The sequence below is a fragment of the Mirounga angustirostris genome, unplaced genomic scaffold (genome assembly GCF_029215605.1).
Source record: "Mirounga angustirostris isolate CCGP_5_RB_7025 unplaced genomic scaffold, mMirAng1.0.hap1 SCAF_14, whole genome shotgun sequence".
NCBI classification, from domain to species: Eukaryota; Metazoa; Chordata; class Mammalia; order Carnivora; family Phocidae; genus Mirounga; species Mirounga angustirostris.
The window spans coordinates 66,161,286-66,175,428 of record NW_026991722.1 but is presented as its reverse complement, the minus strand read 5'-3'; the positions used below and the strand labels follow the sequence as shown (position 1 = coordinate 66,175,428).

The 14,143-nt window shown below is 54.0% G+C and overlaps 1 protein-coding gene across 6 annotated transcripts in view; it reads left to right on the top strand.

The window, feature by feature from the left end:
* SPECC1L (sperm antigen with calponin homology and coiled-coil domains 1 like) overlaps nucleotides 1-11,941 on the top strand; it is a 144,184-nt gene extending 132,243 nt beyond the window's left edge. For all 6 annotated transcript variants that reach the window (XR_010407368.1, XM_045887235.2, XM_045887230.3 and 3 more), the window contains 3 exons: nucleotides 6,469-6,585; nucleotides 7,389-7,448; nucleotides 9,263-11,941. Coding sequence is in view for 5 of the 6 variants with exons in the window: in XM_045887235.2 (XP_045743191.1) it covers nucleotides 6,469-6,585; nucleotides 7,389-7,448; nucleotides 9,263-9,352 (267 nt within the window). In the remaining variant the exon portion in view is untranslated. The remainder of the gene's footprint in view (nucleotides 1-6,468; nucleotides 6,586-7,388; nucleotides 7,449-9,262) is intronic.
* Nucleotides 11,942-14,143: the final 2,202 nt, after the last annotated feature.

The window sequence follows — 14,143 nt, the reverse complement described above, 5'->3', positions numbered from 1 at the left end:
CAGGGGTTAGTTTCAACACTGGTGTTCACTTCTTCGAGGTGTTTGCCCAGACTGGAAGTGCTAGGTCATCCGGCAGTTCTCTGTGACTGCCGCAGCGGATGCAGCATTTTGCATTCCCACCAGCAGTGTACAATTTCATTTCTTTACATCCTCGCCAGCACTTGTTACTCCATTTTATACAATAATATGCATCATATTGGATATGAAGTGGTAGCTCTTGGTGGTTTTGATTTGCATTTCCTACTGACTAATGGAGTTGAGTATCTTCTTGTGTGCTGTTGCCTGTCCATTTGTTGTCTTTGGAAAAATGTCTGTTCAGATCCTTTGCCCGTTTTGCATTTGGGCAGTTGGGTTGTTTGTCTTTCAGTTGGGTTGTTGAGTTGTAGCTTGGTTTGTTTTTCATGGAAATTTTCAGATACCCACTAAAGTAATGAGAGTGGTAAAGCGACCCTGAGCACATGTCCCCCGGGCACAAGTCATTGCACCTGGTCCTCGCGCTCTCCACCCACACCTGGAGGTTTCCAGAACAACTCCCAGCCCTTTAATGTCATCTCACATTTAGTTTAAACTTCCCGATTGAAACATGATTTTATAGTTGGTTTGCTAGAATGAAGATCCAGATAAGGTTCATACTTTGCATTTGGATAATAAACTTCTTTTAGTCAAATTTAATCTTAAATTTCCCTCTTCTTTTCCCCCCTTTCAGTTTGTCTTCTTGAAGGAACTGGATCATGTATCTTACAGAACTTCTACATTTTAGGTTTCACTTACAACATCCCTGTGGTGTTCTCCCCTGGTATAAGCTAGAAGATAGAACTAGGGGTTAGATCTGATTCCAGTTCAAGTTTCTGGAAGAAACACCTCAGTTGTGGAGTTGTGTCCGTCTCTCCAGGTAGAACAGAGCAGGACCAGCTCTCTCTGTGATGGCCCTGGCCACTCATCATCGTTGCCAAGTGATGCCATTCCATTTCTGTCAGTCACTCCTACTTCATTGGATTCCTCTTCACAGACAAACTCCTTTGTCAGGTGTTTAATTGCCTTGCTGTCCAGTTGGGTCAGGAAAGGTCCATCCAGTGCTTGATCCTCTCCCTTGATTTCCCAGCACTTAGGATCATGAGTGGTTTCCAAGCTGGGCCGGGTGTGCTTCTGTGAGCATCATCATGAACTCCCAGATTTGACCTTTTAAATAATGTTCCCGTCCACTGCACTTCCACCCGCCGTCAGTCTTTAGATCAGTGGTCCTGACTCAGGTCATCTGGGGACTTTTAACGAAAATAATGTCCAGACAACTGGGTCAGCCTCTCTGGGGGTAGAGCTGAGCATATTGCTTTGAAAAGGCCTTGCAGGTGATTCTGATGCACAGCGAAGATTGAAGGTCCTTGTTGGAACCCCCTCCCTGACAAGGGGCACAAGATGCAGAGCCCTGTCTTCAGGATTGCTGGCTCACCCTGGGCTGTCTGCCCTGGCTTGCTTCCTTACTCTCACTTCACCACATAGTCCCATTACCTGGACTTCATGATAAGCAAGCCTCATGGACATGTGCTGCCTGCCCTTCTTCTCCTCCCCTCCTCTCCTCTCCCCTGACCTGGAGCAGAGCTTGGCTAAACTTCATAAGGGAGACCGCACTGAAGTCCCCAGGGCAACACCCTTAGATCTGCAGCCAGAGTGGGCCTACCAGTCTACACCGTGGCATCCCTGGGCACCAAGCAGGTTTTTGCTTGTTAACTTCCAGGGTCTTCTGGGGCCTTCTGTATTTAACACTACCGGCAGTGGTAAATACTGTCTCTTGATGTTTTTTCCCTCTCTTTTAGACATCACACCCCCCCTTACCATACCACATAAAAAAAGATACCCCAGATTTCCCTCCAGACCTTGCCCCCTGGCCTGGGGCTGAGGCAGCTGGGTAGGGGTTTTGTTTGTAATTCACTTGTACCTCCTGAAGGCTGGGCTGTGGACCCCCAGCAGGTGGCATTCCCAGTATCTTCAGTCAAGGGAAGGACTGCCTCTCTGCCTGTGTTCGGGCCTGTGACACCACTGTCAACAGTTGAGATGGGCCTAAGGAAGTCGGCGTGAGCAGAGAGATGAATCATGATGTTTGGCTTCTTGCCCTATGCCCATAAAAGTGGCATTTCCTTAAATAGATCAGAACCTTAATAACTATTTAAAGAACATGTGGTAGTAGGGGGTGTATTTTATGGCCTTTAATTAAACTTCAGACAAATTAAAACATTTTTAACGATGTTTTATGACATTTTTTATCCTTTTCCGTGGAGATTTGTGTAATCTTTTTGCTCACTTACCCCACTCCCTCAACTCTCAGGGCATACAAGGGCACACCAAAGTGGGGCCACCTGAAGGCTGCAGGCAGAGGACAGCATCATGTCTTAGTCATAGGAGCAGGTGAAGGCTTCTGGCCCAGCTCAGGAAGGAGCAAGTGGGAAACGCCCAGCTGGTCCTGTGGAGGGGTGTGAGGTGTTGGGCGATTTTACGAGTCTAGGTCTGAGTTTTTATGATCGTGAAAAGGACAGCAGATGGGCTTGTGAAGCAGGCCATGTCCATCTTCCCTGTCAGATCTCTTAGTGGACATTTCTTAGATGGGAGGTCCTGGATGGGAGGATGTGCGCCTGTAGGAGAAAATGTGACAGAGCACCTCATTTGAGTCTGTGCTGAATGCTTTCTTGAACTTTTGTTGACACATATCATAACCATCTCCTTTTTGTCCACCTAGTCCAAACATAGACTTACCTGAAAGAGTAGAAAAATCCTGAGTTGACCTGAAAACCAAATGCAAAATCTGAATTCATTAATTAGAAACTTACATTACAGTTACTAGTATGTTCCATTGTCCCTATTTTAAAAAGAAAATTGTTCCCTTCTTACAGAGCTTGGCGCCATTGCCTGTGAATAGTGAGCAATAGAAGGTTCTTCCATTAGTGTGCATATTCCCCTCAAAACACCATTTTGGGGCTTTAAGAATAGTTTATTTTAAAGGTGTTGGCTGGCTTGCTGAAGCAGCCATCCATGTAGGGGTCAGGACCTGTGTGGATGGAAGGCCCTCGATCCTCCGCAGCCCCTGCGCTGATCTGCAAAATGTAAATGGGCCCTTCTGCCCAGAGAAGTGCACTTGGGCTTTACAGTCAAGGGTTTTTCCTTATGCCCCGAAAAATGCCGCTTTTTAAAAATAGTCCATTTCTAGACAACCTTTGTGAAATAAACATGTCAAAAAGCATATCTGTGAATGTCGTAAGACCATTACGGATAATTGAACTTTGCGATGAGGTGGCTTCTTAAAGCTAAATTAATAGCCGCGGAATCAAGAGCTCCACAGAGGAAGCCAGGGGACTTTTCTAGCACCCTTTTCGGCCTCAGAGAACCAGCTTTGTTGTTTATATAGACTTTTCTCTGTTCAATCTGCATTATTTCCCAGTAGTTTGATTTTTCAGCCCTGATCCTCAAAAACAGTGAAACAAGCAGTGAGATGGGGAGCGGAGGGCGCAGGCCCAGCGCTGTTGTGGTGGCTTGGGTGGTGGCAGCCTTGCCTGGGGCCAGCTTTCTCAGATGTTAGGCTTTTCTCCACTTGCATCGAAGCCCCAGCCTCATTTTCCCCCAGGGTCTCTCGGGATGGGTGAGGAGGTGGAGGGACAGGGGTGGGCAGAGCACTCAGAGGCCTCACTTGGATTCGATGCGTTGTGGCCTCGCTGTCCCTTGTGGGGTACAGTGCCCAGCCTGGCTCCCTCCAACTGGCGGAGGCTGAGACACCTGCCAGCCTGCCTGGGCTTGGACTTCGGAAGTTTGGTTGTCAGGTACTTCAAAGTTAACTCCCCCTACCCTGGAACTCGAGAAACCATTGTTCCTCATTGTTTAAATTTCTTTGGCATGTTTTGTAAATGAAGTCGCTGCTCTGCCTGGAGGTTCCAGGCTTGAGGTCAGGTTTGTGTTGAGGAAGCTGGGGAAGGCTGGGGTTCCCACAGCTGGGGAGCTGGGGCGCAGCCGTTTCCTCTGCTGTAGGAGCCTCTGGCGTGCGGCGTGGGGAGGCCAGGCACGTAGGCGGCTCTGCCAGACGCCTGCCTTTCAGGGAGCTGGAGAGGGGGCTGCGGCGGCAGGAAGTGGAGATTTGTTTTCCTCCAGAAATGAATGTGGCCTCCGGGGGCAAGGGCTGGGAGTCCTCAGCGGCCACGTGTTGCCGCCGGCCTCACACAGGGCTTGGACAAGCCAGTAAGAGGCTGCTTGCCCTGTCGTCTGTGCGATGGTACGAGGTGCCCTCGGCTCTTTGATCAGGGCACTTGTCACGGGATCTGGTCGGGTTCCTAGGAGGAGCATGGCTGGGCTTGGGACGGGACTGAGTTTGAATAACCACCCAAATCAGCTCTGGAACCTGGGCCTCCTTATCTAAAACTGCTCCTGGGTGATGGTGGGATTAAGGTGACACCCTGTCCTCCCTGCTGCTGGCCCAGCACCTTGGACAGGTCACTTCCCTTCCCTGGTTCCAGTTTCCTCCCAGCTGGCACCCACACCCCTGGCTGGCTGCTTCCTGAGATTCCGATGAGATGAAGGAGGCCCGTTTGCTGTGTCAGCCATCAGCAGTAACTCTCGGACACCGCTGGTTGCACCCTCACAGGAGGCAGGGACTGTCATTGTCCGCCGGAGAGGGGGCCGGTCAGGGTTGGGACAGGAATGCTTGCCTGGGCTGTGTCTTCATGGCCAGGAAGTGTGGGAACTGCAGCCTGGAGGCAGGGAGGACCTACCCGGCCCGGTGGCCAGGGAAGGGTTGGCGGGCTCACTCATAGAGGCCAAGTCAGATGGCCCTGAAAGCTTGCTGAGACCTTCCCTGGGACTCTTGGCAGGTTTGCATCCTTTTGTGCTTTAATCTGGTAATTTTCCTCACCACAGTTTCTGAACAATGCTTTCAGGCCAGATTGGCGAGACTGGCCGCCCCAGATAATCGGGTTACCAAGGGGAAATGACCTCTGGAATGATTACCCACAGAGCTGCCACCTTTTTGAAGGCTTGTGCTTGAGTGGAAGCCCCCCCAGAGGATAGCATTCTGGGTGTCTGCAGTCAGGGGCCAGAGAAATCATTTCAGTGACAAGGCCGATGAAAAGATCAGCCCCACTCTCTTCCATGCTACTCGCTCTTTTTGTAAGGGGACTGACCGCAAGCTGTGAGTCTGGATTAAGACCGTCTTCCCGGAAGGGCCACTTGCCCAACTTGGTCCTATCCTCCCCACCTGCCTCCGTCCATGAGCCCCAGGTCCCCTACTTGGTGTGAGGACCTAACAGTTTGTAAACCTGGGGTGAGGGATGGCAGAGTTTGTAAAACCCTATACACATACACACAGTATTTGTATCGCTGTGATCGCTTGTCCCTGGGAGGAGTGGCAACCTGTATCCAGGAGTGGGGGGGTTGCCTTCACTAATAAAGTCTGGGCTTCCCAGTACCCTAGGAGCTAACCCTTGATGCAGTTGAAGTCTGTGTGAAAGAAACAGTGGGGCCTCAGACAAGAGGTGTTTGGGAAGTGCTCTCTTTTTCAATCTGTGGCATTTACATAAAGTGTGTGAATTTCTAAAATTTAACTGGAGTTTCAACTTCAAAAGGATTTTTTTTTTTTTTAAAGATTTTATTTATTTATTTGAGAGAGAGAGAATGAGAGACAGAGAGCATGAGAGGGAGGAGGGTCAGAGGGAGAAGCAGACTCCCTGCCGAGCAGGGAGCCCGATGCGGGACTCGATCCCGGGACTCCAGGATCATGACCTGAGCCAAAGGCAGTCGCTTAACCAACTGAGCCACCCAGGCGCCCCTTCAAAAGGATTTTTGCAAATAAAGGTAAAGGCTACATAATAGCCAAACTGTGTTATCATATGGTCAACTATTTCCGACTATGTTACTTTTATAGTTGCAAATAATTTACTATGAATGTGGAAAGAGACACCAAGAAAGTCAAGGTGATGCGTGGAGAGGCTCTGTGGGAAAGCACACAGCCCCAGCATCAATTGGCTCCCAGTGTCTCCTAAGGCAGGAAGGCAGCTGTTGACGTCCTCAGAACACAGAGGTTTTGATGGACTGTAAATCTGTGCCTAGAGCCCTAACAGGGGAGGTCAGGCGGAATCATAACTTCTTAACATAGCACTTTTGCTCCCCAGGGCCCCATGAGGCTGCAGAGCTGCCAGACCAGCTCCCTGTGCCCAGAGTTCTTCCCATGAGGGGGAGGTGGCTCAGATGTGTGCGGCCAAGGGGGCAGTGACCCTGTGGGTGGTGGGCAGGATGGGATGGGCACCCGCTGAAAAGTCCAGTCCCTGACACCTGCCGGTCTTGGGACATGACCCCTAGCACACTGTGCCTTCTCCAGAGGCTCCCCCTGCCTGGGGTTTGGAGGCCATGTGGCATCCGAGGTCGCCTTCCCCCTCCTCAGCATGCTCCTGAGAAGATCGCAAGGTGTATTACTTACACCTTATTTTTCTTTTCCTTCAGAATATTGACATTACAAACTTCAGCAGCAGCTGGAATGACGGACTGGCCTTTTGCGCTCTCCTGCATACGTACCTTCCGGCCCACATTCCGTATCAAGAGCTGAACAGCCAAGATAAGGTAGGCTGGCTGTGAAACAGCCCAGCTCCTGGCGTCCTTACCACACAGGGGAGACAGAGCCTTCCAGCAGCAGGGCCCCCACCACGGTGCTGGCTCACAGCGGCCCCATCCCAACTTGGTCTTATTCTGGGATTGAGCTGTTAGTGCTGAGCCAGCCAGTCCCTGACCTTGTGTGGGACATTTGGTGGGTTCAGCATTCCCCAAGTTACAGCATTCCCGGTGGGAGCGCTCAGCCTTCCTGGGTGATGACATTTAGGATCACGAGCTTTATACCCTTGAGAGCCGCTCAAGGCATGAGTGGTCTGGGCAGTGCTTCCCATGCCAGGTCAGTCCTCTGCCAGCCCCGTGTGGTCCAGCCATCCCACTCACGGAGCTGCTTGGGGACAGCCCCTGTCCAGATGGGCACTGGCAGAGGTCCCCGGCATGAGCCCTCCTCTGGTTCCCTCCTGCCCTCAGATAATGCTTGAAATTCCTCCCGGGGGGGTAGCTCACTTGACAGGTATTTCTGATCGGCTTTTGGGGTCCGGGTCCAGGCGGCTCAGGACTGATGTGTTGAGAGTGGCCCTTTTGCACAGTGAGGAAGGAATGAGCGTGTGGAGATTGCTCCACGGACGGTCACGAGAGGAGCAGCTGGGCCCTGCAGAGGGGCAGTCAGGGTTGATGGGGGCTCCAAGGGCTCCAGCATAGGTTTGTTCTGGTCCCAAGTGGAGGTGGCTGTCCGTCTTCCCCAGCATCGTGAGTAGTGCAGGCCGCCTTCTTCCTGGCCTTGCTTGTCCATTCCAGTAACACAGTTTGTTTTACAGCGAAGGAACTTCACCCTGGCCTTCCAGGCGGCCGAGAGCGTTGGCATCAAATCCACACTGGTGAGTCACTGGCAGGGCCCCTCCTTTTTGTTCGGAAGAGTTTCCTTCTCATTAAGGGAGATCTGGGTGGTGTGGTGGCCTGATGAGCAGGGGGCTAGTGGGTGGGGCTGGGGGGCCACCCTGGCCACCCGAGCGAGTGTCCCGTCAGGGGTGCAGGCAGGGTTTCACCTCAGTCCCATGGGCACTTTATGCCTCATGTGAATTGTCTTGAGGGAGCGGTCTGAGGTGGGTAGAGTCATCCTGACCACAGCCCGGCAACTTTGACTTCCTCAGAGTCACCTTTTCTAGTTGAATCCCTGGGTTCAGAAGAAAAAATACTAACAAGTTTATAGCAAGTCACTGTCAGAGGCATATTCCTGCAGGTCTCTCTACCTTTTGTCAAACTAGAGGGAGAGGGGAGGCGATGCAAGGCAAAGAAGAAGGCTTTAGAGGCTGAGCAGGCGCTCCCGCGCTTCAGGGGCCGTGGCACATGCCACTCATGGGGGTTGGGGGGCATGAGTTGTAGCAAACCCTCGCATTTCAGGGTCGTCAGGCCGCTGCCCGGCACCCACAGTAGCTCCCAACAGCTGTGCTTCCATCAGAGCTCTTGCCCCGTCACCACGTCTGACTTTCTGAAGAAGATACTGCGTCCAGATGCAAAGCCAGGCCTTCCATACCCAGCGACACTTAGATTATATAAACTCGGGACCGCAGCGGTGGTGTCATCCAGCGACACGCGGCGGCCAGTGCACAGCTGGGGGAGTTCCGCAGAGTAAGAGCCCCGTGAGGCCAGGTCACTGCCCCAAGGGCATCCCTCGCCCTGACTAGTAACATCTGGGTGGCTTTGAAGAAGTGTTTACATTCATATTTACCCCAACAGGAGTGTTTGTGTAGAGTTCCAGAAGTGTATCTTCTGACTTGATAGAAATAGGCTTGTTTAGGGTGGCCTCTATTCCGTTGTACAGAGAGAAAGAGAAGTTACCATTATTGAAATGTTTTGTTATCCTGGTATTTTACATCACATGTAAAGTTCCAACATATAAAAAGTGGGCCATTTCCACCCCTCCAAAAAAAAACCTTTATATTGATCAAGATCTTATATTGAACAAACATGTTTTCTTTTTTCTGTACCAAGTCACCAATGGGTGGCCCGTTCCATCCTGCTGGCCATGGCCTCACCTATGGAACCTCCCAGAGCAGTGCTCTGGAGCGAGGCTCCCCTGGAAAGTGACGGATGTTCTTCAGCAACAGTGGGTCTCTTCTGGGGGCCTCCCAGTCCCGTATCCAAGTCCTGGGTTTCCCACGTTCGTTTTCATCAGCTGGCATCTCACAGATGACTGGTATTCTGCAGGGTACAATTAGAAAACAGTGTCTTTGATGCTTTCAGATGGTTGCCATGGTGAAGGGCACTGGAAAGTTGAGTTCTGGGAACCCTGGGCACACAGAGACTCTCCTAGGACAGAGACTAGGGTGAGAAGTGCTCTCAGAAGCGAGCACATGGAGCGGTTTAAGAAAAGAAGCAGACAGGGATTGAGGCCGCAAAGACGAAAGCCAGCCTCAGAGGGCCGTGGCCAGGAGCAGGGGCGCCCCGGTATGTGGCTCTGGGGCAGGGCTCGGGCACAGATGGGCAGCTCAGGGACCATGCGGACGCTTCCAGGCACACTCGGCAGTGAGGGAGCAGGCATCCCAGCCAGGCCTTCAGCGGGTGTGATCAGGCTTGGCCCAAAGTCAGAGGCCCCGCCCCGTGCAAGGGCCCATGTAGCTGTCGGGGAGCCTGTCGGGATGGGCCCAGGGGTGACCCGGGGTTCTAACCAGGTTTCTTCCTTCTCCGCCAGGACATTAATGAGATGGTGCGGACTGAGCGGCCTGATTGGCAGAGCGTGATGCTCTACGTGACCGCAATCTACAAGTACTTCGAAACCTGAGCACACCGGAAGGACTCTCCCCGTTACCAAGTGACACCAGCGCCATTAGCTACGCACCCCGTAAAGCTTTCAGCGACTCTCTGGGCCGCCCTGCAGCGTGTGAGCCTTCAGCCGGGGCTTCTGAGTCAGGAGAACTCGGGCCTCCATGGCCCCCGGCTCGCGGCCGGCTCCGCGCACACGACCCGTCCGGCCAAGGTCGGCGTGGGCTCCACGCACGGCGCACACGCTGTTTGCTGCCAGAGTTTTTTCTGAAGAGAATATTGAACTGCATTAGTGCCGTGGGGTGTAAAAACCAGCTCATGCGCAGCTCAAGTCGGGGAAGGGGCTGAAACTCTGGGGGCAGCTCATGGGGGGTTAGTGAAAGCTTCAGCCACAGTGCTTTTTGACTACTCGCCGGTGCGGCTTCTGGCACCCGTGAGAACCAGGCCGGGGACTCGGTGCCTGACAGAGGTGCCTGGAGAGCAGGCTGTGGCCCTGGATGTGGAGGGCCATGGAGTGCATCACCATGGCAGTGGGGCGGCCACTGATTGCACGTGGCAGGGCTGGCCTGGCCTGCGTGATTTAGGTGTTTACAACTTGAGCTAACAGATGATCGTGACTCGAGGTTCCGGCTGGTGGCGCCCGCCGCTGCTGAAGGGTTGGTTTTGCGCCTGGGCCCCCGTCGAGCAGAGGCAGCCCCCTGGCCTCGCCGCTGCCAACCTGTCCTTTAGCCTGGAAGGGGCTTGGGAACCCAGCTCTGACTTTAGGTTTCTGGACAAAAGAATTGGTCAAAAGGAGTTCTAGTTAAAAAAAATTTTTTTTCCTTAAGAGCAATATTGGGGGAAGATACCTCCTGTTGTGTTAGTACCAAAGTTAAATTGTCTTAGTAAACATAGAGATAAAACACAAAATCTGGACGCGAGCATGGTGAAAGCCAGAAATGAAGTCAGAAGTAGCAGGAGAAAAAGCCGAACAGCTGGAGGGAGCCCAGCCGGGTAATTTAAAGTCACTGAGTCACTCAGATGAAATCCTCCTGGGCAAGAATTTAAGGAAGTGCCTTCAGTCTCCTTGCACGGGTACACCGGAGAGAGGGTCTTGGAGGCCGCTGTGACCACAGCCAGAGCAGATGGTGTCAGGGCTGGTGGCCTGCAGCCCCATGATGGAGTTGGTCCCTTGCCACGCACGCCAAATGACAGGCAGCCGCACCAGCACCCCTTCCATGCGGTGGAATCGAAGCCTTATGAGGGGTTCTGTTGAGGCGACTCTCAGGCTGGGACCCAGCCCTTCTTGGAAATAGGGATCCCACATCTCATGCACCTAACACAGTAGCTGTTGGTTTGAACAGTGTCGAGACCTGTTGCTTCTAGAATACAACTGTGTTTGGTGCCTGCAAAGTAGCACGAGGAAGAGTTGCCACCAGTGGGAGCAGGATTGCTGCCCCAGCCACAGGATGCGAAGAAGGCTGCCCAGCCAGCACGTGGGCCCGGGGGTTCTGCGTTCATGCGTGATGTTCTAGACTAGGAGTATGACGTGTCTGTAGCCTAGGAAAGAACGTGGTTATTGTGCAGTGGGCTGTGTGTGTGTGTGTGTGTGTGTGTGTGGCCTGCTGGCCCACGGTCACCAGCTGGCTGGTAAGTGCCCGTCAACCCTGCCCAGATGCCCTAACCTGGCAGCCCTGGCTGCCGCCCCAGCTGGAGGCTTTTTGTGAAATGCCTGTTTTCAGCTAAGGAAGGTGAGGCTCAGTGAGCAGAATCCAGCCCCAGAGCGCACCAGAAGACCCTGGCGGTTACCTGTCCCCATCCTCCCTGACCAGGTTCCATTCTGGCTTCTGTTGTTCTGTGGACAGGTGCCCTGTGCTGTCAGATGAGGGACTGTTAGGTGAGAATTACACTTTTTTAAATGTCTCTCCACTCGGTCTTCCTGAGTCCCACTTTCGCTCTCATTTGCCCTCATGGAAGCCTGTGCTCTTGTCTGGACCCAGTGTGTCTGACTGTGGCCATGTTTTTATTTATTATGGTTGGGGGGTGCTTTTTTGTCCGATGAAGACGACTTTCCTGGGTCGGCAGTTCACACATTGGTCCCTTCCTAGCCAAGTGAGCCAGCTGTGGCAGCTCATGCTGGGGGGCCTGGGGCTGTGCCCACAAGGCTGTCATTGGGGTCAGTGACTGGAAGGGGTGGCCGCAGGAAGTGCCGGGACCAGGCCCAGCCTGTTTAAGGGCCCATCTCTGCCTCCCTGACAGAGGCTGTGCAGGGGTGCCCAGCCGGGCCGCCTACATTTGCATGTGGGTCCACAGGCGAGAAGATTCTAGAAGCATGACTTTTCTTTTTCTAATAGGATCTTTTTATAACACTGTTGGCTTTATGGGTTAATTCTAGGTGGTCATATATACCTAAAAGTGCTACTGTGAGGTGCTTTTGGTCCAGTGACCCTTGACGTGAAGCCTCCAGGAAGTCATTTTGCCTCTTCTCCCTTCAAGCACAAGCTTTCCTGCAAAAGGGCCAGTTACATTTCTGTGTCTCTCAACCACGGGCTTCTGCTGACTGACAGTACTTTTTTAAAAATTTTGTTCTATTAAATATTCTCGAATGTATTAAAATTGCTGAAATGCATCAGGCTTGGGCTTTTCTAGCTCGACACTTCAGCTGCTCCCCTGACGTGGTGTGAACAGGGCCTTGGCCGCCCCCCGGGACTGGCTGTGGCAGGAGGAGGGCTCCTGAGCCCAGGCTCCATCCCCTCTGGCTACCCCTCCCCTGCAGCTCACAGGCCAGGAAATGTGTTGGGGGGAGGACCTGGGGAGGGGCGGGTGCTGGGGTCTGCCAGGTCCCACCCTGGGCTGCAGAGCAGAGCTACGGGCCAGATGCCCAGGCCTGAGACCCCAGAAGCCCTGCCCAAGTTACCCTACAAGAACGGAAGCCCTGGCATTCCCCAGTGGTAGCCCAGACATGTGCTGTGGGGAACAGAGTGGTGGGGAGGGGGTGCCTTGAGGGTTGTTGTTTTTTTTTTTTTCCCTAGCAGTGCATCTTCTTGGAGATCATTTTCAGAATATATAAAATTAGAGGGAAAAGAATCGGTAATTATACCACTCAGAGCACGCAAACCAGTCAAGCCTTTTTTTCCCTGCGCATCTTGTGTGGGATGATTATGAATCCACGGAGCGCAGCCCAGGACAACACTGGGGCTCGTCACACTGTGCATGCTACGTGTCCCACGTGGAAGGGCCTGTGGGATCACCCCCTGACACAGTGACCTAGGGGGCCTTTCCTGGGCCCAAGACCCCCTTCCCAGGGCCGGCGTCCGGCCAGTAAGTGAGCTCACAGCTGGGGGGCCCCAGAGCCCATGGCCTGAGTTGAGGTGTGGCCTGTTGAGTGCCGACAACCGCGGGCGTCCACCGTGGCCCGGCTTCCAGAACGCAGCACCCGAGTCCTTGGGGTACAGAGCTGGGCAGGGTAAAGACTGCGCTGGGACTGGGGCTGCCTCCGGCTTCTCCCCACTTGCCAGCTGTGGGGCCTGGGGTGCTCGCTTAGACACGGTGGGAGCTCCTGCCCTTTGCCGGAGTGTAAGGCGGTCGCTCGGCTGGGAACAGCAAGAGGCCTCTGCGACCAGCATGTTGGGCTCTGTGTGCAGTGCGCACCAGTCACAGTGGCAGGAGGGGTGACCCGCCCCCCAGGACCCCTGGGCAGCAGGGACAGAACGGGCTGTCTAAGCTGCTGCCCCTCAGGTGTGGAGTCTGCCCTCCCCAAAACATCCCTCCCACCTGCCTGTCATGCCCGCTGCCTCCGGAGCCGACTGAGGCCGGCCATGGGGAGTCCTGTGTAGCCTGACTTCCTAACCCGCTCACAGCCTGGTGGCTCCCGGTGGGGCCAGCCAGGGGCTCTGCTTTCCTAGACACAGTGCTTGCTCTTCCTGTCCCAGGACAGCACGTCTGGGGAGGGAACTGTTACCACCTTGAGTTAGGGAAGGTTCTAGAACCTCTTTGGGGGGGGGGGTTTGATGGGTGGAAGCAAGGAAACAAGTTCAAGAAGGAGAGATCCAGAAAAGATCTCACAACCCCCTATCCACAGTCTCGCAGGGCTGGGGTCCTAGACCTTGGGTGGCCATGCCCTGGTGACACAGTGGCCAGCTCTTTGGCCCTATCCTTGCAGGGCTGCGCTTCCCACACCCTTGGTCTGGCCTGAGTTCTGTTTCAGGTTGTCCTTTAAATGGAAGGCAGGGCGGATAGAGGGGGTCTTGTGCTCTGCACCGGGTAGATGAGGAGTGGATTCTGGTCAGGGCCAGGCTGTGGGGAAAGCAGGAGCTCAGCCTACCAGGTCAGGGCTTCGCTGGGCCGCACCTAGTGCATCTGTGCGGGAGGCAGGGTGGGGGCCTGGGAGGACAGGGCTCCACAGTCCCTGGGCCTGGCTCATACTGTGGGAGGGCGGGCTGAGGGTGGCGGTAGGCCTGGGAGCTGGGGGGCTGGGAGGGCGGGTCAGAGGGGTGGAGAGTGACGGGGCACAGCCTGCCATCTCTGCCACCAGATCCGAGCCAGACCCAGAGCAAGGAAAGGCCCCAAGAGTCCCTGGAGGATGTCTTCATTATTGAGTGTGTGTGAGTCCCGGGTTCTTAGAAGAGGGTCACAGTCCTAGGAGGAGGGCTGGGGAAGAGCACAGGACAGGCAGGTCACCAGGACCCACTGGGCAGGAGGCAGGTTGCACCGAGTGGGGGTTGGGATTACCCGGGTGCCCCCCACTCCCAGGTCTGGCACCAGCTTGTGACAGGCTGGGGCTCTTCTCACCTCTGCAATCTGATGACCCCCCCCCCCCCCCCGCTGACCC